We start from the raw sequence: 23,163 nt of genomic DNA, 5'->3' as shown, positions 1-23,163 counted from the left end.
GTACCATTAACCACCACCCTCTGAAGTCTACCACTCAGCCAATCATGGACCCATGCTGTAAGTGTTTCACCTAATCCCATCAATTTCATCTTGCTCAATAGCCTGCGGTGGGGGACACTATCAAAAGCTTTGCTGAAGTCCAAGTACACGACGTCCAGGGACTCTCCCAAATCTAGTTTTGTTGTTACCCAGTCAAAGAAACTGATGAGATTGGATTGACAGGACCTACCCTTGGTGAATCCATGTTGGTGGGGATCGCGTAGTTCCTCCTCATCTAGTATCATGTCTAATTTGCGTTTGATGAGTGTTTCCATGAGTTTACTCACTACCGATGTGAGACTCACCGGTCTGTAATTTGCAACCTCTGTCCTGCAACTCTTTTTGTGCAGAGGAACGACATTAGCTGTTTTCCAGTCCAAGGGGACTATTCCCGTGCTCAGGGACAGATTGAAGAGTACGGATAACGGTTCCGCCAGGACGTCCCTGAGCACCCTGGGATGTAGATTGTCCGGCCCCATTGCTTTGTTCACCTTGAGTCTTGATAATTCGTTGTAGACGTCTCCGGAAGTAAACTTAAAATCCCAAAATGGGTCTTCTGAACTTTGCTTTGCCTGCAACTGTGGACCGGACCACGGTGCCTCGCAGGTGAAGACCGAGCAGAAGTATTCATTTAGTACTTCGGCTTTGTCTGAATCTGATTCTACATACTTCCCATCTGATTTCCTAAGGCGCACTATCCCATAAGTGTTTCTTTTTCTGTCACTAATATACCTGAAGAAGGATTTGTCGTCCTTCTTGATGTTGCTTGCTAGGTTTACTTCAGCTCGATGCTTGGCCTCTCTGACTGCCGCTTTCATCGCTGTAGACTTGGCCATGTATTCCAATTTAGCCTCCCTTGTCTCTAAATGTTTGTAGGAAATGAATGCTAGTTTCTTTTCTTTAACGAGATCTGAGATCTCTGCGGTGAACCATTGGGGTCTATTGTTTCTTCGCCGTTTGCTTGCTGATTTTATGTATCGGTTTGTTGCTACACGTAAGGTAGATTTCAAGGTTGACCACATATCCTCCACATTATCGGCCACAGCTTGGATTTGTAGTGCGTGATGGACAAAATCTCCCATTCGTTTGAAGTCAGCACCTCGAAAGTTGAGTACTCTTGTTGTCGTGCTTGATCTAGTGAAATCCTTCCTGAAGTTGAACCATACCATGTTGTGGTCACTGGAGGCTAACTTATCGCCTACCGAGACTTCCGATACGCTTTCTCCGTTGGTGAGTACCAAGTCCAGTATCACCTGTGCCCTAGTGGGCTCCAATACCAGTTGTTTGAGTTGCGCTCCTTTAATGGTGGATAATAGCCTTCTGCTGGCGCTGGTTGTCGCCATGAGCATGTTCCAATCTGCATCGGGCATGTTGAAGTCCCCTAGCAGTACATTGTTCCCCCTTAAAGTGATATTCTCTATTTCTTTGATTAATTCTATGTCTTTGTTTTCCAGCTGTCTTGGTGGTCTATATATTACACCAAGATACAGACACTTTTCTTTGCCTCTGGCTAGGTTTACCCAGAGGGATTCCCCGGTGTACTTGACCTCCGTGATTCTCGTAGTTTTAATGTCCTCCCTAGTGTATAGCGCTACCCCTCCTCCTAACTTGCACTCTCTGTCTTGACAAAGTAAGTTGTAACCCGGTATAGCCATATCCCACCCATGAGGGTCCGTGAACCAACTTTCGGAAATCGCCACCACATCTAGGTCAGCATTTATTATTTCGGTCTCCAGTTCCAGAATTTTATTGCCTAAACTGTGTGCATTGACATACATAGCCCTCCATGCCTTGTGATTGCTAGGAACCTGTGGGGAGTTTCCCATCCGAGTTAGTGTGGCCCCTAATGAATTGTTTGCAATGTGAGTATTTATCACGGACTCAGAATTATTTGCAATGTGAGTACTTACCTCGGACTTGGAATTGTTAGCAAAGTGAGCACTTACCTCGGACTCAGAAGTGTAGCTGTGACTCTCCTCCTCAGGATAGTTACCTACTGCACAGGTACCCTCCCCCAACTTACCTAGTTTAAAGCCCTTCGAAGCAGATGGGCTAGTCGGTGTCCGAAGATGTTCTTACCCCTGCTGGTTAGATGAAGTCCGTCTGGTCCCTGAAGTCCCTGTAGTGCCTCTCCATGGTTCAGGAATCCGAAGTTCATCTCCCTGCACCATCCGTGTAGCCACTCGTTGGTTCTCTGGATACGCTCATCTCTGGCTCTTCCCTTGCCTCTAACCGGGAGGATCAATGAGAAGACCACCTGTGCTCCCGTCCACCTCAGCTTCTCACCCAAGGCTCCAAAGTCTATGGGTATATTCTCCAGGGTGTTCCTGGCCGTGTTGTTCGTTCCGACATGGATGAGAAGCATGGGGAAGTGGTCTTGGGGCGTGAGTAGTCTATCTAAACAGGCGGTGACATCTCGGATCCTGGCTCCAGGCAGACAGCATACCTCCCTTGACTGTATATCTGGTCTAAAATGGTTAAGGGGCTGGAGGAGTTGCCATACATTGAGAGATTAGAGAAACTGGGCCTCTTCTCCCTTGAAAAGAGGAGACTGAGAGGGGACATGATCGAAACATTCAAGATAATGAAGAGAATAGACTTAGTAGATAAAGACAGGTTGTTCACCCTTTCCAAGGAAGGGAGAACGAGACAGCACTCTCTAAAGTTAAAAGGGGATAGATTCTGTAGAAACGTAAGGAAGTTCTTCTTTACCCAGAGAGTGGTGGAAAACTGGAACTCTCTTCCGGAGGCTGTCATAGGGGAAAACACCCTCCAGGGATTCAAGACAAAGTTAGATAAGTTCCTGCTAAATCAGAACAGTCACAGGTAAGGCTAGACTTAGTTAGGGCACTGGTCTTTGACCTAAGGGCCGCCACTTGAGCAGACTGCTGGGCACGATGGACCACTAGTCTGACCTAGCAGCAGCAATTCTTATGTTCAAGGCATTTAAAGATTGTGCCACCCTGTTATTTTGTGCCAATGCCAAGTGTGATTTCAAATGCAAGCCTCTTACGGTCTACAGAGCCCCAAATCCTCATGCACTTAAAGGAAAGAACTGAACTGTATGCCATTCTATTGGAGATGGCACCGCAAAGCGTGGATGATGTCTAAATTATTTTGGGATTGGTTCAGCAAATGTTTCCTTCCAGAAGTTGAATATTATTTCCACCATAAAAACCTTGCCCTTAAGGTATTGCTGATTTTGGATAATGCCCCAGTACATCTTTGGCAAGACCTTGAAAATGCACGTCCTGATGCTGAAGTTCTCCTCATGCCTCCAAACACAACATCCCTCGTCCAGCCCCTTGATCATGGAATAATAAAAGTTTTGAAGAGCCACTACATGTGAGAGCTGTACAGCAAGGCCTGTAAAGCTATAGATGCTGATTAGGAAACCACCATATTTCATTACGGGAAGACAGTGACAGCACTCAATATAATAGACTATGTTGGCATAGCCTGAGATGGCATCACACAGGCTATTCTGAACAATTGTTGGAAAAAAAATTGGCCAGACTGTGTAACAAACTTTGAGAGCTTTGAAGGTGTTGCAGAAAACACGAATAGAAATGTGGAAACCATCATGCACTTTGCTTGTTTTGTCTAGCTAGATGTCTAAATGTCTGGCCATTATATTAAAAAAAAGGTCCAAATTAAAAATGTCCAAAACAAGCCATTTTACATGTAGGAGGGGCCAACATTTTTAATGGACTGGCCACAAAAACATGCCAGCAGAGCAGTGGGAAACCCTAGGACAGAGTTTCTCAACTTCAAGCCAAGTATCCCCAGGATAACAAATATCAACCGAGTACCCCCGCCCAGGCTCCGCCCCAGACCCACCCAAGCTCTATCCCCATAATAATAGTATTAATTGTAATGCAATTTCTTCCATACATTTTTCATATACACACAATATAATCTTATTAATACATAATGGTAACCACAAAATAAAAAAAAACTACAAAGCACACTACACAGAGAAAATGTTAATTATCATTTACATTCTTCTTTTTTATTTTTCAAAGAGGTCAAGGCAGATGACTTTAAAATATACAATGTCACCTCAGTACTGCAAAATTTAGACAGCAGATATAAATTATCAAAACGGAAACATTTCGATCACTAAATTGAAAATAAAATCATTTTTCCTACCTTTGTTGTCTGGTGATTTCATGACTCTCTGGTTGTACTTCCTTCTTACTGTGCGTCCAATATTTGTTTCTTTGTGCTTCCTCTCCTCTGGACCTCATTCTATTCACCCAACCAAAATCTCTCTCTGTCCTTCCATGAGTCCAACTTTTCTTTCTCTCTCCTCTACCCCCATTGGCAACATGTCTCCCTCTCTCTCACTGTCCTTGTTTCATTCTCTCTTGTTGCAAAGGGAGTAAAGAAAGAGAGAGAGATCCAGGGTGCATCTCTCCCACTCCCTCTACTGCCACATCCAACATTTCTCCCACTCTCATCCCCCAGATCATATGCAGCATTTTTCACTACTGCCCACCCAGCCCCATGCCCATTTCTCCTTTTATCGCCCCTTTCCAGCACAATACCACATCTTTCCCTCCATTACTATGTCCACCATTCCTCCCCCTTGCATCCCCTTCAGTCTGTCCCTCTAATCTCTCTCCACCACTATATCCAACATTTCTCCCTTAACTGTTTCACCCGTCTTTCAAGCATACAAGTAGAAGTGGATAAAGTATCCGTGGCAACACATACAAGCCTTCCTGTTTTCAAGCTGGAAAGTTTTGGATCACCAGCATGCTTCAGTAATGAGTGATATTTTTGAAATCCCCTGAAGAAGCCGATGAGTGAAACAGTTAAGGCCACCATTGGGATTTGAGATAAATGCCTTTATGTTCATTTATGCTGGTTTGAATATTATAACGTGGATGTTGGACAATTGCTGGTTTGAACATTACAGTTTGGGACTTGAACAATTGTTTGGCATTTAGCCATTTCATGTATAAATTTATGTTGTCTTATGGACAACTTCTAAGAATTGAAGATTGACTGAGACATGTTTTAGTGCACTAGCTAAATATTTAAACACAAGAGGTTTTTTTGCTTTTGGCACTATTTTTCACTTTTGCAAAAATAAGGGTTTTTTCTGACCTGTGATAATACCCTTGCCTCCATTGTGTCCTTTGAAAAAGCCATGAGCTTAGGACACAGGGACATTTGAGGTATTTTTCCCCCCTTGCAATTGATAACAAAATTTTATTATTTTCTGCATTAATTTTGGTGTATGGTTTTTTTGTTTTTTGAATACAGTTCAGCTTTCACTTTATTTTGTGATTTTATTATAAGGTAGCAATGGGCCTGGTTCCTTCTTTTTGTTGTTATTCTTTACATTATTCATGTAGTACTAAAGCTTTTTGTTTTTCCACCAGTTAAGGCCTGCAGGTACAAAAGATACCATGACAGAACGCTCTTTTTTTAGATTGTATTAAGGGATAAAGAGTTTAAGCGACTGTTATCGAAGTCTATTTCTTATCTTCATTATAGAAAACAACTTAAGACTTTTTTTTGTTTTTGAAGTTTTTCAGCTCTTGAAAACTAATTCATCTTTTACCTTGAATTATGTATTATAGCTAGTCTTTTGTAAACTGCATTGAACTCTTCAGTAATTGCGGTCTAGAAATAAATTCTTATGTTATATTATATTAAACTGACTCTTATTTTAGATATACAGAAACATAATTTCCTCACTAATTTCGCTTTACTGATTCTATACTGTATACATAAATTACAGTATCTAATTTCTACAGTATCTAATCCAACAACAAATTCTCTTTTCATATGTTTCTTTGTAAACATTATTTGAAGTTTCAAAATAAAATAAAAATTCTCTTTTCATGCAAAAAAGGTATTGGGGATATTTGGTTCTGTTATTATGGAAATGTACTCCTGTGCATACATTTTTGTTTCTATCTAAATTTTCTAGTTTAGGAAACATATCTGCTTCAATTTTAAGAACACAAAAATCATTGTAAAAAAAAATCCTACAAATAAATTACATTGTTTACAGTAGCTGCATATGAAGAGATGTGTATTGTTATGAGATCCATCTTAGAAGATGGATCTTTTTTCTAAAGCAGTAATTTAAGCAGCCTAATAGCAAGTTATTTCTGATAGTAAATTGGCATTTAGCATATCATTGATCTGTTCCTTTTATCTTCTCCCAACCTTCTGCACATAGGTAGACGTAAATGACATGGCTATGTGGCAGTTGAACATAGTGAACAATGGCAATGTTGGCTTCACCTTTGATTGTAAGATCACTGCCCCCAAGCATTTGCAGCAGCACTTGACAATCGTGCCTGAGAAAGGTCTAATTGAAGGAGGGCAGGGCATGCAGACTATGTTGACTTTTTATCCCCTGCAAAAATGCATCTTAAAGGACGCACGACTTAAAATAAAGGTAATAAGAGCCAGTTGAAATAACTTGCATGCTTTTATTATGCAGTCATACTGTGTAGAAAATTGACTGTGACAATACTCAGACTTCCCTGGTTCACTAGTAACAGTGAGCAGTGCCTTTAACTGGGTTCACTCATTACAGTGGAACTTATATCTAAGATTTAGCAGGTAGTAATAGATTTGCACATTGTGGAATATAGCTCCCCCCCCCACACACACACACACACACATGCAAACTCCATTCTCAGTTCTTAGCCCTATAATCCATACATATTCAATTTTCAGTCCAGTAATGCACATTGACTTCAGGTATGGGATGTATATAATGAGATTAAAAGGCTGGAAATGTATGATGAAAGATCCCTTAAGAAGTAAGGCTCATCAGATCTGTCCAGTTTACATTGTGTTAGTACCCATCATTTCTTTCCAACAAAGAATTTGGTATGCTTTTCTCATGTTTTCTTGAATTCTTTTGCTATTTTGTCCTTCACTGTCTCAAAGGATATTTCATTTATTAAGCACCCTTACTACAGAGCAATATTTTCTAATGTTAAACCTGAGCAAGGCACCTTGGCCTCTAGAAATTGTTTCATAGTACACAGTGTCATATCTAAGCTGTCCATCTAGGGCAGGAGTAGGCAATTCCGGTCCTCGAGAGCCACAAGCAGGTCAGGTTTTCAGGATATCCACAATGAATATGTATGAGATGGATTTGCATGCACTGCCTCCTTGAGATGCAAATCTATCTCATGCATATTTATTGTGGATATCCTGAAAACCTGACCTGTCTGTGGCTCTCGAGGACTGGAATTGCCTACCCCTGACCTAGGGCACACAGAGACCAAGACTTGCAACTCAGAACACAGAAATGAGGAACAGAGGCATTCAGTCCCTTATTTCTTAGGCAACCGGGTCAACTTCCTACAGGAAGAGCTGGTACTTGCAGAACCAAGATAGATAAAACAGCTGGATCCAGTCCATGTTTTTATTCCTACCTTTCCAGAAGGTTATGCAGACAAAAAAAAACAAAAAAAAAGGTTGGGGAACACGGGATGCTCTGGGCTTGAGTTGCACGTTCCTCACATCAGTTCCGGAGCACTTAACACATGTTCACTTATTAAGTACCTTTTCAGTGGATTTTCTCTAAACTTTTTTATACCATCTGTTTGGCCTCCTTCTTAGCTCCCTGAATATCTTAGGCTGGAGGGGAAGTTTAATCATCATGGCTCAAAAGCAACCATGGACCACTTGAGACAAACCGAAAACTTCAGACGCCAAGATGTCGGACAAGTTCGCTGGTCCAATATTCACCTTACACGAGGCTGCAGTACAGGAGCTCACGAAGAATCTTACTGCTATTATGGATGACAAGTTATCCAAAATTCATACAGCCATTGAAGACCTCAAAGAAAGCTTCGAACACCAGGCGGGCCTGATCCAATGGGCAGAAGATCAAATTGCACAGCAGGAGGATCGGGCCTACAACTTTGATGAATAAATATGCAGCCTGGAATCTTCCTCCAAAACCATACTAGAACGATTGGAGGATTCTGAGAATCTGAGCCAGTAGAACAACATCTGTTTTACTGGACTACCCGGCTCTATTAAGGACAGAGATCTCAGGTCCGCTCTGGAGAACTGGCCTGTTTGATGGCGCTGCTTCACCGGCACTGATCCTATTGGAGAGAGCACACCGGGTAGGCCAGGCACAGGAGAACAAACAGAAACCCAGGCCAGTTATTGTACGCTTCTTCAACTTTGCTGATAAATGGGTAATGCAGCAATATCGGAAATCTAAGAGCTTAAAATATGGAGAACACAATATTTTATTATTCCAAGATTTTTCATCGCAAATGGCGGCTAAAAAGCGAGCTATGACCTTATTGCACAGAACTCTGCAACCACTGTATTAAATTTGCGCTGTTAATTCCTGCTCAGGCATGAATTCAACATGCTAATAGTCATCTTTATTGATGTGTGAGAGATGGAGCAGTTTGTCACATCTCTACTGCCTGCTGCGGATACTGGGGGAAGACCTAACCAGCGGAGAACATCACAGTGAGCCCTGTTCTTGGGTTTCATATTCGTCTGTTAGAGAGCCATGGACTGCCTTGATGAAACTGTAAGGTGTTCACTATACTTGTTTTATGTTTGGGGGTGTTTACTGGGGGAAGCGGTTTTATTGTCATGTTTCCCTTGGTCTTAGATGGCTTCCCTTTCTCTGGTGTGCACAGGCCTGCCTTGAATGGGGTGCACTTTGCGCCTGGGCCTGTGCTCTGGGGGTAGGTGCTGGGTGCAGTGGGACCCTGACTAAGTGAACACTTCTTTATTATTCTGTATTATTTTCAGATGGACTATTGAATGTTCTTATTTTGCTTGCAATCACTGTGAGAGGGGAGGGAGTGACCATTATTGCCATTTCATTTCATGTTTGTTGATATGCACTGGATTGTTAAGCTCTGTGCCCCGGAGCTGGGACATATTTTTGTAAGGGGGTAGACTTTGTAGTCTTCCGAAAGGGGAGGGGGGAGTAACTAAGGGTATGGGGAGTATGAACGATATTTGAGGGGAAAAAGTGTGTGTTTTTTGGGGGTGGGTTATGTAGAAACATAGAAAGATGATAGCAGAAAAGGGCCATAACCCATCAAGTCTGCCCACTCTACTGACCCTCCCCCCTAAGTCTACTCTCCTAGAGATCCCATCCTAATGACCCAATTCCTTAACTCGCCCCTCGTATGGATCCCACATAGGCATCCCACTTATTCTTAAAATCTGACACACTGTTGGCCTCAATCACCTGTACTGGAAGCTCGTTCCAATGATCAACCACTCTTTTGGTGAAGAAGTACTTCCTGGTGTTGCCATGAAATTTCCCGCACCTGAGTTTGAGCGGATGCCCTCTTGTGGCTGAGGGACCTTTGAGAAAGAAAATATCATCTTCCACCTCGACATGTCCGGTGATGTATTTGAATGTCTCAATCATGTCTCCCTTCTCCCTACGTTCTTTGAGAGTGTAGAGCTGCAATTTGTTCAGTCTCGCTTCATATGAGAGAACTTGAGCCCTGAGACCATCCTGGTGGCCATCCGTTGAACTGACTCAACTCTTAGCACATCTTTACGGTAATGTGGCCTCCAGAATTGCACACAATATTCCAGGTGAGGTCTCACCATGGTTCTGTACAATGGCATTAAGACTTCAGGCTTCCGGCTGACGAAACTTCTATGGATACAACCCATCATCTGCCTTGCCTTAGATGAAGCCTTTTCCACTTGATTGGCAGTTTTCATGTCTAAACTGATGATTACTCCTAAATCTCGTTCCCCTGAAGTCTTAGCTAAAATCTCACCATTCAAGGTGTAAGTTCTGCATGGATTTCTGCTACCGAGGTGCATGACCTTACATTTCTTAGCGTTGAAGTCCAGCTGCCCAGGTCGAGAACCAATGTTCCAATATAAGCAGGTCCTGCGCCATACTATCCTGCAAATTATATTTGCTTACTATGTTACATAGCTTGGCGTCATCTGCAAATAATGTTATTTTACATTGAAACTCTTGAGTCAGATCTCCTATGAATATGTTGAAAGACTGAGCCCTGCGGTACTCCGCTGGTCATCTCCAATGTTTTAGAGAGGGTACCGTTAACTACCACCCTCTGAAGTCTGCCACTTAGCCAATCATTAACCCATACAGTTAGTGTCTCTCCTAACCCCATCGATTTCATCTTGCTCAACAGCCTGCAGTGTGGGACGCTATCAAAAGCTTTACTGAAGTCCAGGTACACGACGTCCAGGGACTCTCCCAGGTCCAGCTTTTTTGTTACCCAGTCAAAGAAGCTGATAAGATTGGATTGGCAGGACCTACCCCTGGTGAATCCATGTTGACTGGGATCCCGTAGATTCCCCTCGTTCAGGATCATGTCTAATTTACGTTTGATTAGTGTTTCCATGAGTTTACACACTATTGATGTGAGACTTAACAGTCTGTAATTCGCAGCCTCTGCCCTGCAACCCTTTTTGTGTAGAGGAACGACGTTAGCTGTTTTCCAGTCCAAGGGGACTCTCCCCGTTCTTAGGGAGAGATTGAAGAGTACGGCTAACGGTTCCGCCAGGATATCACACAGCTCCTTGAGCACTCTGGGGTGCAGATTGTCTGGTCCCATGGCTTTGTTCACTTTGAGTCTTGTCAGTTCGCTGTAAACGTCGCTGGGTGTGAACTCGAAATTCCGAAACGGTTTTCCGCGCTTGGTTTTGCCTTCAACTGTGGACCATGCCCCAGTGCCTTGCAGGTGAAGACTGAGCAGAAGTATTCATTCAGTAGTTTGGCTTTATCGGAATCTGATTCCACGTAATTCCCGTCCGGTGTTCTAAGGCGTACTATCAGTCTGTGTTTCTTTTCCTGTCACTAATATACCTGAAGAAGGATTTGTCCCCTTCTTGATATTCTTTGCTAAAGTTTCTTCCACTCAAAGTTTGGCCTCCCTAACTACCGCGTTGACCGCTGTAGTCCTGGTCCTATATTCTATTTTAGCTTCCCTTTTCTCCGTACGTTTGTAGGAAATAAATACTTTTTTCTTCTCTTTAACAAGGTACGAGATCTCCGCGGTGAACCATTGGGGTATATTGTTTTTTTCTCTCTCTCTTTCTGTTTTGCTCTCTCTAGCACCAAGGTTGACATGGTACTTAAGTTTCTGGGTTCCTGGGGATGCAGTGCCAGACTATAAGGAGGGGGGGGAGTTCGGCTGGGAGGCTCCCTCTGTTCCCACTTCAGGAATAGTCTTACCTTGCATGCTTGTGACTTATGTCTTTGACACTCGCTAATTTAATTATTGCAACTTTAAATGTTGACGGAATCCATTCACCCATCAAGACGTCAAAAATTTTGACAGACCTCAGGAGGTCTTGCATATCTATAGCTTTTCTCTGAGAGACTCACTTATCTGACAAAGAACAAGTTAAAATTAAAACATGATTGGGTGGGGCAAATGGGATTCTCATCATTCTCTGATAGGAAACGAGGGGTGGCGATGCTGATGCATAAACAACTTCCCTTTCACATCCACCGTCAGGTGTGGGACCCCAAGGGGAAATATAATTTCTTTGCAGGAGATCTATGTGGTCATAAGTTTGTGTTGGGAAATATCTATGCCCCAAATGTCTATGATCATAAGTTTTCCTCCTCAATACTGACCAAGCTGCTGTCATTTGATGGCTATCAATTTATCTTGGGAGGTGATTTTAACACCACAGCCAACTCTTTGATTGATTGTAAACCGCCAAAGCATGCCCTGAAGAATGCTGTCAACAAAGGAGTGAATTTTTCGGCTCAAGAACTAGTTTTAGTAGACTCATGGAAGGAATTACACCTGGATGATCTTGACTTTACCTTTTATTCTCATTCCCATTGGGTGTATGCTCGTTTGGATTACCAGTTTTTGTCGGACTCTTTATTTTCCATGCTGACCACTGCAAATATTGTGGAACTAGCTTTCTTGGATCACATGATGGTACGCCTTACTTTGTAGTTTGCTGCCACAAATGGCACTAAGATCTGGCGTATGCCTACCCATCTATACGAAGGCTTAGAGTTTCGCACTTTTTTGCGGGCCAGTGATACAGGGGACATTGACCAGGTGACGTGATATGGCGAAAGCGGTGATGAGAGGCCATTTACTCGCCTACACTGCCATGCAGAAGAAATGTAGGAAGGGTGAATTACTTTCACTGATTAATCAAATGAATGCTGTCCGCAGGCAGCATATCTCTCAAATGACCCCAACAATCTGAACACAGATGCAACAGATCAGAGAGTGAATCAATGTACTGCTTAATCAAAAGGCAGAGTGCACTATGCGATCCCATCAATATAATTTTTACCATTGGGGTAATAAAGCTGGACGCTTGCTTGCTTGCCTCACCTGGCCAACCAACTCCAAACAGCTGATAACTAACATAGTGGGAGGAGATGGTCGCCGTTACATTGCTCACTCCGATATTATGCATCAGTATGTTTTATTTTATGAGAAGTTATAGAGTGCTGATTCGGAGACCTATAAATGAGACACCTTCCTTTGGGATCTGCCATTGCCATCAAGCACCCAAGAGCACAAACAGATGTTGAACTTTCGAATCACTTCTGAGGAGATTTCTCGGGCTATTGAAAAGCTAAATCTTGCAAAGTCACCAGGACAGGGTTGTTAGTGAAGAATCCCCTGGACCCCATGTGCAATAGAGCACTTGTGGTAATTCTGCCTAAACCAGGGATGGCTCTGGATCAATTAGGTTCCTACCACCCGATTTCACTTTTGATCCAGGATAACAAATTGTTGGCCACTGTTCTCGCCTCATGATAAATACTTTTCTTCCTGTGCTTATACATCTTGACCAGGTGGGCTTCGTCCCTGGTTGTTATGCTTCCATGAATCTGATGAAGGTGATCTCAGTATTACAGGCTAAACACAACTTGGAAGATAAATCCCTTATAGCCTGCCTGGACGTGGAAAAAGCCTTTGACATGGTCTCCTGGAATTATCTTTTTTGGACCTTGGAGAGATTTGGTATTGAAGGGGTCTTTATCACCTGGATACAAGGACTGTACACTACTCCTACAGCTCTACTTCTCATTAATGGCTGCCTCTCCTATCCTTTTGCTCTTTGCAGGGGCACATGACAGGGGTGCTCACTATCTCCTCTGTTGTTTCTCCTTTCGCTGGAACCTCTAGCCATAAAAATACAGCTGGATACTTCCACTGAGGGCATTACAGTAGGCCATCAAGAATACTGTATTAACATGTTTGCGGATGACATGCTCCATTATGTTTCTAATGCAGACTCCGAAATGCCAAAACTTATGACTATCATAAACACTTACGGTAGCTTCACGGACCTCCGCATCAGCTATAACAAGAGTAAGGCCTTACCCCTTTACCTTGATCAGAATGCAAAATGGCATGCATCTTTGGGTGTGGGCCTTGCTAAGGGCTGTATTAAATACCTTGGCATTATACTGAGCCTAGACACTTGAGAAATCTATCCGAAAAATGTGACAGCTGTACTTGAGAAACTAAAACAGTTATGCTTCCGCTGGAAAGAACTGCCACTATCCCTCATGGGGAGAGTGGCCTTCGTGAAAATGGTGCTTGTGCCCAAAATACTCTACCCACTTCAGACCTTGCCTCTGTGGATTACCAACAAAGATATTATTTACTTTCGCTCCTTTATATGGAATTTCAGGAAAGCTCGTATTAAATTTGCCTGCCTTACCAGGCCTAAGGTGAATGGGGAGGGGGGGATTTAGAATACCTGACTTACCACTCTACAATGTGGCTGCGCTGTTGTACTGGATTTATAAGGAGATTACGGGCACTTTTACATAATCACCAGCGGACCTCATACGACAATGTGCCTTGCCAACCTCCTTACTGGCCTTTTTATATGGGTAAGGAGGAAATGCGGTCCCACATTTTTTACATCTACTTCAGCAGGCCTGGCAGTGGTAGAGGAGGCAGGAATCACGATCTGACCAAGCATTGCTTTACCTTTCCCTTAATCACAACCCAGCTTTCCCGCTGGGCAACAGAGGCGGAGCATTCTGGGCTTGGGGCAATGCCCGTCACCGTCAGTTGCTACACCTGGGAGGTGGACAGTTCCCCTCATTTCGACAAGTTCAGCGACACTGGCATTTACCTCACAGTATTATCAATATCTGCAAATTCATCACTATTATCGCTAACTCTTTTTCCCTACACAAGCACAACATGGCAGTTGGCCCTCATACTAAATACCTTACTACAACCCCTTGCACCCCCAATCAATTGTCCTTCTGGGTCAAGGTCTGCATGGTTTTTTGAGGTGATCAACACTTACAGCACTTGGCAGATGAGTGAGTGATGGACTTGGCTCTCCCTGTGACAACTGTAGATCTATGTGGCCAATTTCAGGGATTGTATGCCTATGTTAAAATAGTCTCTCTTCAAGAAACCCTATTTAAGATACTATATTGCTTCTATCTGACCAGAGTAAGAGGGGCGCTCATGGGCTTATAGCCCTCAGATGCATGCTTGCCATGTGAATCGTGGAGAGGCATGCTCCTTCACACTTTCTTGGACTGTCCCAAGTTATTCCTCTAGAATGAAATTTTTCAAGTCTTGGAGAAGGCCTTGCAAGCTCCTTTGGAATGGGATTATCCCACTTTACTGCTAGGAGATGAGCAAGTTTTTGTGGATCGGGGCCTCCCCACTGAAGTGCGGCATTTTTTATTCCTTAATATTATCCTTGCCAAATAAACTATTCTGAGGTCTTTTTTTTTCATCTTTATTAATTTTCCAAATTTACATCACCAACAAAAATTAGAGATTAACAGAAATTACAGAAATATATTGAAACTCAATTAGCAATCCAAAAGCAATTATACTACTTATGTCCACAAACAACTAAGTAAATTTTGATCCAAGATTTAGGAGCAATTAATATCAGAAATACTTAATGAACTTAACTTTGAAAAGATTCACCGAGGCCTCCCTTCCAGCCAGTCAAACAGCAAACGTATGGGATTCACACTATAACTCCGGACCTGATGGTATTATACATTACATTACATTAGAGATTTCTATTCCGCCATTACCTTGCGGTTCATGGCGGATTATAAAAGAGTTATAGAAGGAGGGTTACAAAGTAAGATCACAGGTCATTTCTTGTGAAGGTAAAGAGTAGATCAGGTAGTATCGGTGAGTTAGGAAGAAGGATGGTACTAGTGGTGTTAAGCCTTTTTCAGGGATTTCTTGAAGAGTATAGTTTTTATTTCTTTTCTGAACATCTTGTAATCTGGGGTTATTATCAATAGATTGGAGATTTAGTTATCTATTTTTGCTGCTTGAGTGGCTAGAAGGCCATCGTATAGTATTTTCCGTTTAACTTGTTTGATTGGGGGGGGTGTTTTTCTATGTCTGGTTGAGGTAGTTTGGATGAGGCGGTTGTTCAGGTAGGTTGGGCTGTCTCCGTTTATGGTTTTAAATAGTATACAGTAGAATTTAAATAGTATTCTTTCCTGGATTGGAAGCCAGTGTGAGTTGAGGTATGCCTCATGTTTCCTCAATGAGTAGATGAGTCTCAGAGATGTATTTTGAATTGTTTGTAGTTGTTTAGTCATTGTTGCATGGCAGGGGAGGTAGAGGATATTGCAATAGTCTAGTAGACTTAGGATTAGGGATTGTACTATGAGCTAGAATTGTGTTCTTTTGAAGAATTTTCGGACTTGTCTTAGGTTTCTCATAACTGTGAAAGATTTCTATATTGTTTTATTTATTTGTGGTTGCATGGTGCAGCAACGGTCTATTGTCATACCTAGTAATTTTAGGGTGGTTTGAATGGGGTAATTGATTGAGTTGATTTCTATATTGGTTATGGATGGGACTTTGTTATTTTTGGGGAGGATGAATTTAGTTTTGTCTGGGTTAAGTTTCAGTTTGTGATCTTTCATCCAAGTTGCTACTGTTTCTAGTGTTCGGTGTAGTGTGTCTGACATTGAGAGCTTTGGTTGATCAAAAGGTATAAGAATGGTAATGACGTCTGCATAACTAAAGGAGGATAGGCCTAGTTTGTCCAGGAAAGCACCAAGGGAGGCAGTATAGAGGTTGAAGAGAGTAGGGGAAAGTGGGGATCCTTGTGGTACGTCACAGGGGTTGGACTAAGGTTTGGATTTTTCTTTATCCGATTTTACTCTGTATGTTCTAGATTTTAGGAAACCTTCAAACCATGAGAATACTTTTATTTGAATTACCTATTGTGTCCAAAATTTGCAGAAGGATGCTATGGTCTACCAGGTCAAATGCAGCGGTCAGGTCCAGTTGTATGAGCAGCATTTTTTCCCTGTGTTGAGTTGTTGTTTAGCTGTGTCGATATGGGAGCCTAGTAATGTCTCTGTGCTGAAGTTGGTTCTGAAGCCAGATTGCATGGGGTGGAGTATGTTATGGTCTTCTAGATAGTTGGTGAGGAGTTTGGCTACTAGTTCTTCTGTTAGTTTGACATATAGAGGTATTGTGGCAATGGGTCTGTAGTTGGATGGTTGGTCTGTTGGTCCTTTTGGATCGGGGTGATGATGATTTCACTGAGATCAGTTGGGAAAAAAAACATCTGTGAGCATGGTTTGTATCCATTGAAGGAGTAGAGTATGGAATTTTGTCCTGGAGGTTGTTAGAAGATATGGTGGGCAATGGTTGAGGTCACAGGATGTGTGGCTGTACTTATTGTAGAGTTTGTTAAATTCGGCCCATTGTATATTGGGAAATTGGGACCAAGTTCTGTCTGCAGCAGATGATTCTTTTTCTGTGGGAAGAATTGTGAATTCAGTTAGGTGGGATGGGGTACAATTGAGGGTTGCTCTGGCATTTATAATTTTATTCTTGAAGTGTTCTGCTAGGAGGGTGGCTGAGGGGGGGGGGGGTATTGTTAGTGGTCATATAGAGTTTGGTGTCAGATCTTTTAATATTTGGAATAGCTTTTTGGTGTCTTGGGTTTCTGTGCCTATTAGGTTGGTGTAGTATTTTTCTCTTTTCCTTTAATTGTAGTTTTTATTGTTTGTTAATTGTTAGTAAATTTCACTAATTGGCTGAGAATGGAAATTAATTATGTGGGTAATAGGCAACTTAATAGCTTACAGCTTGTTTATAACATATTGATGCATAATCCTTTAAACTGCTTTGTGTACAATCCCTATTACTGTTATTTCGATGCTCTGTTGTGACATGACCATTACTTGTTGTTTATTCTATGCTTGAAAATAAATAAAACTTTATGAACTTTAAAAAAAAAAAAAATCTTCACTAGATATTTCTTAAACATTTCCATAGCTGAAACCAGTGGAGATTTAGAAAAATTCAAAAATCATAAATTTAGACATCTTGATTGGTTCTCGAGGTATTCTAATCGCCTTGCAATATAATTTTTGTCCTTTACCATCAAGATTTCACAAGACTACACTGCCTGGACTCTAGACCTTAAAGAGTCTACTTCTTGAGCATGTTGATTAGCAACCTGTGCTTGAATCAAGACTGCATGAGCAATATTTTTCACATCCAAAGTATTTTGTTTAGCTTCTTTTATTAGAGAGGAATTTATGCCATTAATGGCCTTCCATAGTGATTCAAGTGTCACAACGGCAGGATTTATCTTTTCTCATTCGTCAGAAATTACCCAGGTCTTAGCTTCCAAAAGATTACTTATTGTTTCTTGACCCAAGGTTTTGGAAGCAACTTGCATCTGATAACTAGTCTGAGGTCTTGGGCATCACTTCAGGTACCTACTTATGCAGATTGGAGCAATAGAGTTGCTACTGTGGCACACTTTGAATTGTGGGTGAATAAATCTCGAATGAAATCTGAATGGACGCATTATAAAGAACTCTGACAGAGATTTCTAGCACTCTTATGGGAGGGCATACAGCCCAGGGGCTCTGTTTAGTCCACTCGGCCATTTCATGTTTGAGTTCTTTTAGTACCCAATGATATGTACCTTCTGGTTCAGGCGATTTATCACTTTTTAACTTGTCAATTTGGCTTAGAACATCTTCCAGATTCACTGAGATTTATTTTTGGTTCCTCTACATCATCACCCTTAAACTATTTCTGGTTCAGCTACATCTCTTGTTATCAAGTATTCCAAGTCCCATCTAGTACAAGTGCAACAGTTGGAGTTCATGTGCTAAACATGGCTCAGACCCAAGCTTTTTCCCGAACCAGTGCATGTTGGATTTAGTAGCCATGGCACTGCAAGTTTGCCGGAGACAACAGGTTATAGATTGGCAAATGTTTAGATTGTTAGGCCACATGGACAAAACTTTGCATGTGGCATATCTCCATTGAGACTGGTCCAATGGACTCTAGCTTAGTGGTCCCAAACCAAGGGAATCTAGTGGATGCCATCACTGTCACTCTTTCATAAGAACATAAGAATAGCCTAACTGGGGGAGGGAGTGACGTCACGCCACAGAATGGCTGCCTGAATTTAGAACTCCATAGGGGCAGCGTAGCAAAACATCATTCCTAAAAAAGATTAAGTTGGTGAATAATAGAACAAATCTCTTCCAGCAATGACCACTTGAAAGTGGTTGGAAAAATTTCAATAATTGGCTGAAAATGGAAATTAATTGGCCAGGGAAAGTGGTGGGCAGATGCATGGGAAAAAAAGATGTTGACGATACACTCCGAATCAGAAGAGGAAGACTCCACTCACAATTCAATGGAGGACACAGAGATAACAAGTAAAACTGTAAAATCTTGGTGGGAGTTTGTAAGGATGTTAAATCAGCGCTGGCTGAGCTTCATTCGGAGGTAGTCGATCTGCGTGGCTGCGTGGTGGTCTCGGAGGAACATGTGTCACTACTTACCCAGGAGGTTTCTGAGGTATGCTCCGTAACAGAGAAGAATGTATCTACAATTTGAGAGCTGCAAAATCAAGTGGAAGATCTAGAAAATAGATCTCATTGTTATAATCTGTGGTTCAAAGGTATCCCGGACTTGGAAGACTTTAAGGACTGTAAAGAAACTGTGCACAACCTTTGTATGGATGATCTTATTGAAACAGAGGTTAATGCATCAACCCAGATAGACATTGTACGTGCACACTGGAGCTTGGGCCCGATGAGAAGCTCAGGACCTAAGGATATTATAGCATGCTTTGCAGACTTCTTGCTTAAAGAAAAATTGCTCCAAGTGGTTTGCTTCAAACAGGATTTTTGATGGCAGAACATTGTGGTTAGAATTTATCTGGATTTGGCATGGGCCATACAGCAGAAAAGATGCAACTTTAAAGATGTAACTCAAGTGTTACGCTCTGAAGGCTGTCAGTATAGATGGCTATTTCTGTTTGGGGTCTGGATTACTGTTAATGGGAAGTCTAAAAAACTTCATAAAGTAGCAGACGCGTGGACTGCTATGAAAGAACTGGGATGTAAAAATATACCTGACTTGAATGAATCTGAACCCCAGACTGTGGAGAAAGTCTGGAAGACTGTGGCTCAATCTGGCAAGAAGCAACAGAAAGCCACTACCTGAATGTTTTTCCCCTGGGACCTGTCTACCTTTCTTTAGCTCAGCTGGAACTTTTACAACTGTTTGACTATTCCATATGTGGAACAAACCTGTTTCTAGTTTCTGAGTACTTAACTATGTTGTTTGAATGGGATGGATGAGTGTGGTTCTGTTAATAATGTGATAGTGTAATTGATTGGAGTGTGTAGTGATGGGAAGGAAGGCTGGGGCTACAGGGACTTGAGCCACCTTCTGGGGGGGGACATTACTTTCTCAATCTAGCTGACCGAGTGATAGGCCAGTCAACAATATTTATTAAGGGAAGGGGGGGCAGGGATTGTATGGAGTGGTGCTGGTACTTTGGGGACTAGTTTGAGAAGGAGGGGAGGGGGTGGGCTGCTTTCTACTAATTGGATCCTGGAATGTTAATAGGCTGAATAACCCAGGGAAGAGGAGTATTGTTTTCCAGGAACTACATAGAATGAGATGGGATATTTGTCTCCGGCAAGAAACGCACTTAAGACCTTGAGATGTGCGGTTATTGCACTCTCCTCTGTTTGAGCAAGTCTGGATGCATCAAGCAGAGCACTCCTAAAAGGTAGGAGGGATAGCTATCTTGGTACATAAAGGAGTGGGTTTGGTGATAGACCAGGTTTACAAAGATGCGGAGGGACGTTGTTTGGCTCTTTGGAGGTGATATCTTTTTGGGAGGGTATTTTAATGTATGCCCTTACTCTGGTCTTGATCATTCTAGAGGGGGATGGCCTAATGTAGGATGCCATAGTAAAGCTTTATTGAAGTTAATGCAGATGTTAGGTCTCGTGGATTGCTGGAGGCTGCTTCATGGATCTCAGACAAATTTCACTCATTTCTCCCATGCGACACAAACCTACACTAGAGTAGATGGGTTCTGGGTTCATAGAAACTTGTGGGGTTGTATTCACATGGCTGAAATAGGGGTTATAGAGGTATCTGATCAGGCGCCTGTAGAGATCAAGTGTAGGGGGATTCGGGAGGTGAGCGGAAGGCGCTATTGGCATCTAAATGAATCCTTATTAGGAGATACTAAGATTTTGCAGGAGGTTCAGGAGACTATACTTACCTTCACAACAATGGGACAATAGGGGATGGCATATTATGGGATGCCTTGAAAGCCGTGGTTCAGGGGGAGGGATCATCAAATGGGGGGCACGAAAGAAACAAGAGAGGGTACAGTGCTCTTTAGATCTCAGGGAAAGGAGACAAAGCATAAGGCTAGCCCAGACCCCCCAAGTATTAAAAAGGGCTCGTTTAGATGTAAATCAGCGCCAACTGGAGCATTTTGATTTTAAGCGGGCTCAATTGAAGCAGGCCCTATTTAAAAATGGGAATAGATCTAGTGCCATGCTGGTTTGTTTTTTACGGGCTCAGCGGCTTAATGCCATTGTACAGTCTATACGGGATGAAACAGGATCACTTCAATTTATGGACGATGGCATTCATAAGACTTAGGGGTCCTTTTATCAAGCCGCATTAGCGGGGTTAGTGCTTCGTACATTTTATCATGCGCTAACCCCTGTGGCCGGCTAAAAAACTAACGCCTGCTCAGTGTAGGCATTAGCGGCTAGCGCGGCAGGCGGAGTGGAGGGAGTCATTAAGTGCTTGAAGGCGGGCAAGTCTCCTGGACTTGACAGGCTTTTCAACAAATTTTATAAGCATTTTCGAGATCAGTTAAGTACTTTGCTAACACAGGTGTGCAATGGGGTAAGAGAGGGCGGTGCATTACCATCTTCTATGGGGAAGGCTGGGATAATAGTATTTTTGAAATCAAGTAAGGACCCTGTCAGTTGTGGAGCATATCATCCCATATCTTTGTTAAATGTAGATGCTAAAATCTTAGCTAATGTCTTGGCTCTGAGATTGGGAAAGCTGCTCCCAGGACTTATTCACATAGATCAATCTGGATTTATTCAGAGGAGCCAAGTGGGGGACAACATTCGATGGACATTGCATCTGCTCTGGGGCTCCCAACAAACTAGAGATAAAATTGTGCTGCTCTCAATAAATGCTGAAAAAGCATTTTACAGGGTTCAGTGCGGATTTTTGTTGGTGGTTATGGAAAAGATAGGTTTGGGTGGCACATTTGGGCAGTGAATAAGAAGTTTCTATGCTTCCCCTAGGGCAGGGGTGTCCAATGTCGGTCCTCGAGGGCCGCAATCCAGTCGGGTTTTCAGGATTTCCCCAATGAATATGCATGAGATCTATTAGCATTCAATGAAAGCAGTGCATGCAAATAGACCTCATGTATATTCATTGGGGAAATCCTGAAAATCCGACTGGACTGCGGCCTCCGAGGACCGACATTGGACACCCCTGCCCTAGGGCATACATTAAGGTAAATGATTTCTATACTCATTTCTTTCTGATTGCTAGGGGTACAAGACAGGGTTGTCCCCTCTTCCCGCTATCTTTTGCAATATACATTGAACCATTAGTGATCCTAATTCAGGAGGGGGAGATGTTCGGGGCATACACGGGAGGGAGGGAGCTAATTAGCACTCTTTACAGATGACATCTTGTTATATGTTCAAGATCTGAGTGTGACATTCCCTTTTATACTGGATGAGTATCTGGTTTCAAAATTAATAAGGATAAATCTGAATTTTGGGGGGTTACTTTATCTGAGCTGGAAAAGAAGAGACTGTCAGACTTTTTCCCTTTTAGGAAAGCTGGGGGGGCTGGGGTATGCAACTCCCCAGAGACCTTTCCAGTCTCTACGATCTTAGCTATTCTGGGATTCTAAGAGAGGTGCGAGCTGACTTACAGAAATGGCATGGATTTTTGCTTTCATGGTGGGGGCAGATAGCGGTGCTTAAAATGAATGTATTGCCGCAGTTTTTATTTCTATTCCTGACCCTCCCACTGGCAGTACCTATGGGGGTGTTCAAAGCATTGCATAGAGGATTCCATTTCCTTATCTGACAGGGTAAACACCCACTTATAGGCCAGAAGATTTTATGGACAGCACGGGAATTGGGAGGGAGCGCGGTCCCAAATTTGCACTTAACCTGTATATTGTGCTTATTTTCAAGGAAAGCCTTTAATTGTTTGGGATCAAAGAAAAGATACCTATTTGATTCATACAAAATTAAACATTTACAGGGAAAACGTAAGAAGAAATGGGCTCCCAGGGATAACGCCTGAGGGCGCAACAACAAAAACTGCTTTCTTTTCTCTTGTGTTTCTACACAGACATCGGGAAATACCCATACTTCTCCTTCCAAAAATAATTTATCATTATTATGAAAATACAGCCTCATCACCCAATCTTTGTCAGATTCAAAAACGAATGTCACTAGGAGTGTAGATCGTATACTCTCTTCCTCTAAAGATGTTTTCAGTAACTGAGTGACATTTAAACTCTCCAAGGACAAATCTCCCTGGACCTGAGGTTGTTGTTTTTTCACCGGAACAAAGTAAACTCTAGGAAATGGAGGTACCGCTTCCTTAGGAACCCCCAGAATTTCCATCAGATATTTCTTAAGCAGTTCAATGGGAGCTATATTCTTGGATTGAGGATAGTTAACAAAATGGGTATAATTCTCCATTTTCTCAAGTTTATTTCTCAGTCCCACTAACCCCTGACTAAAAGTCAGGGTGTTAGTCTTACACTCTTTAAGATATTGCTGGGTGTCCTCCA

At 42.3% G+C, this 23,163-nt stretch overlaps 1 protein-coding gene across 6 annotated transcripts in view; it reads left to right on the top strand.

Annotated features, from left to right (window-relative positions):
- The window catches only part of HYDIN (HYDIN axonemal central pair apparatus protein), a 1,718,235-nt gene that overhangs the window by 1,593,104 nt on the left and 101,968 nt on the right, over positions 1-23,163 (top strand). For all 6 annotated transcript variants that reach the window (XM_033943280.1, XM_033943278.1, XM_033943277.1 and 3 more), the window contains one exon: positions 6,242-6,463. In XM_033943280.1, coding sequence (XP_033799171.1) covers positions 6,242-6,463 — 222 coding nt within the window. The remainder of the gene's footprint in view (positions 1-6,241; positions 6,464-23,163) is intronic.

Source organism: Geotrypetes seraphini, chromosome 4 (assembly GCF_902459505.1).
Source record: "Geotrypetes seraphini chromosome 4, aGeoSer1.1, whole genome shotgun sequence".
NCBI lineage: Eukaryota > Metazoa > Chordata > Amphibia > Gymnophiona > Dermophiidae > Geotrypetes > Geotrypetes seraphini.
This window is presented reverse-complemented; position numbering and strand designations above follow the sequence as displayed.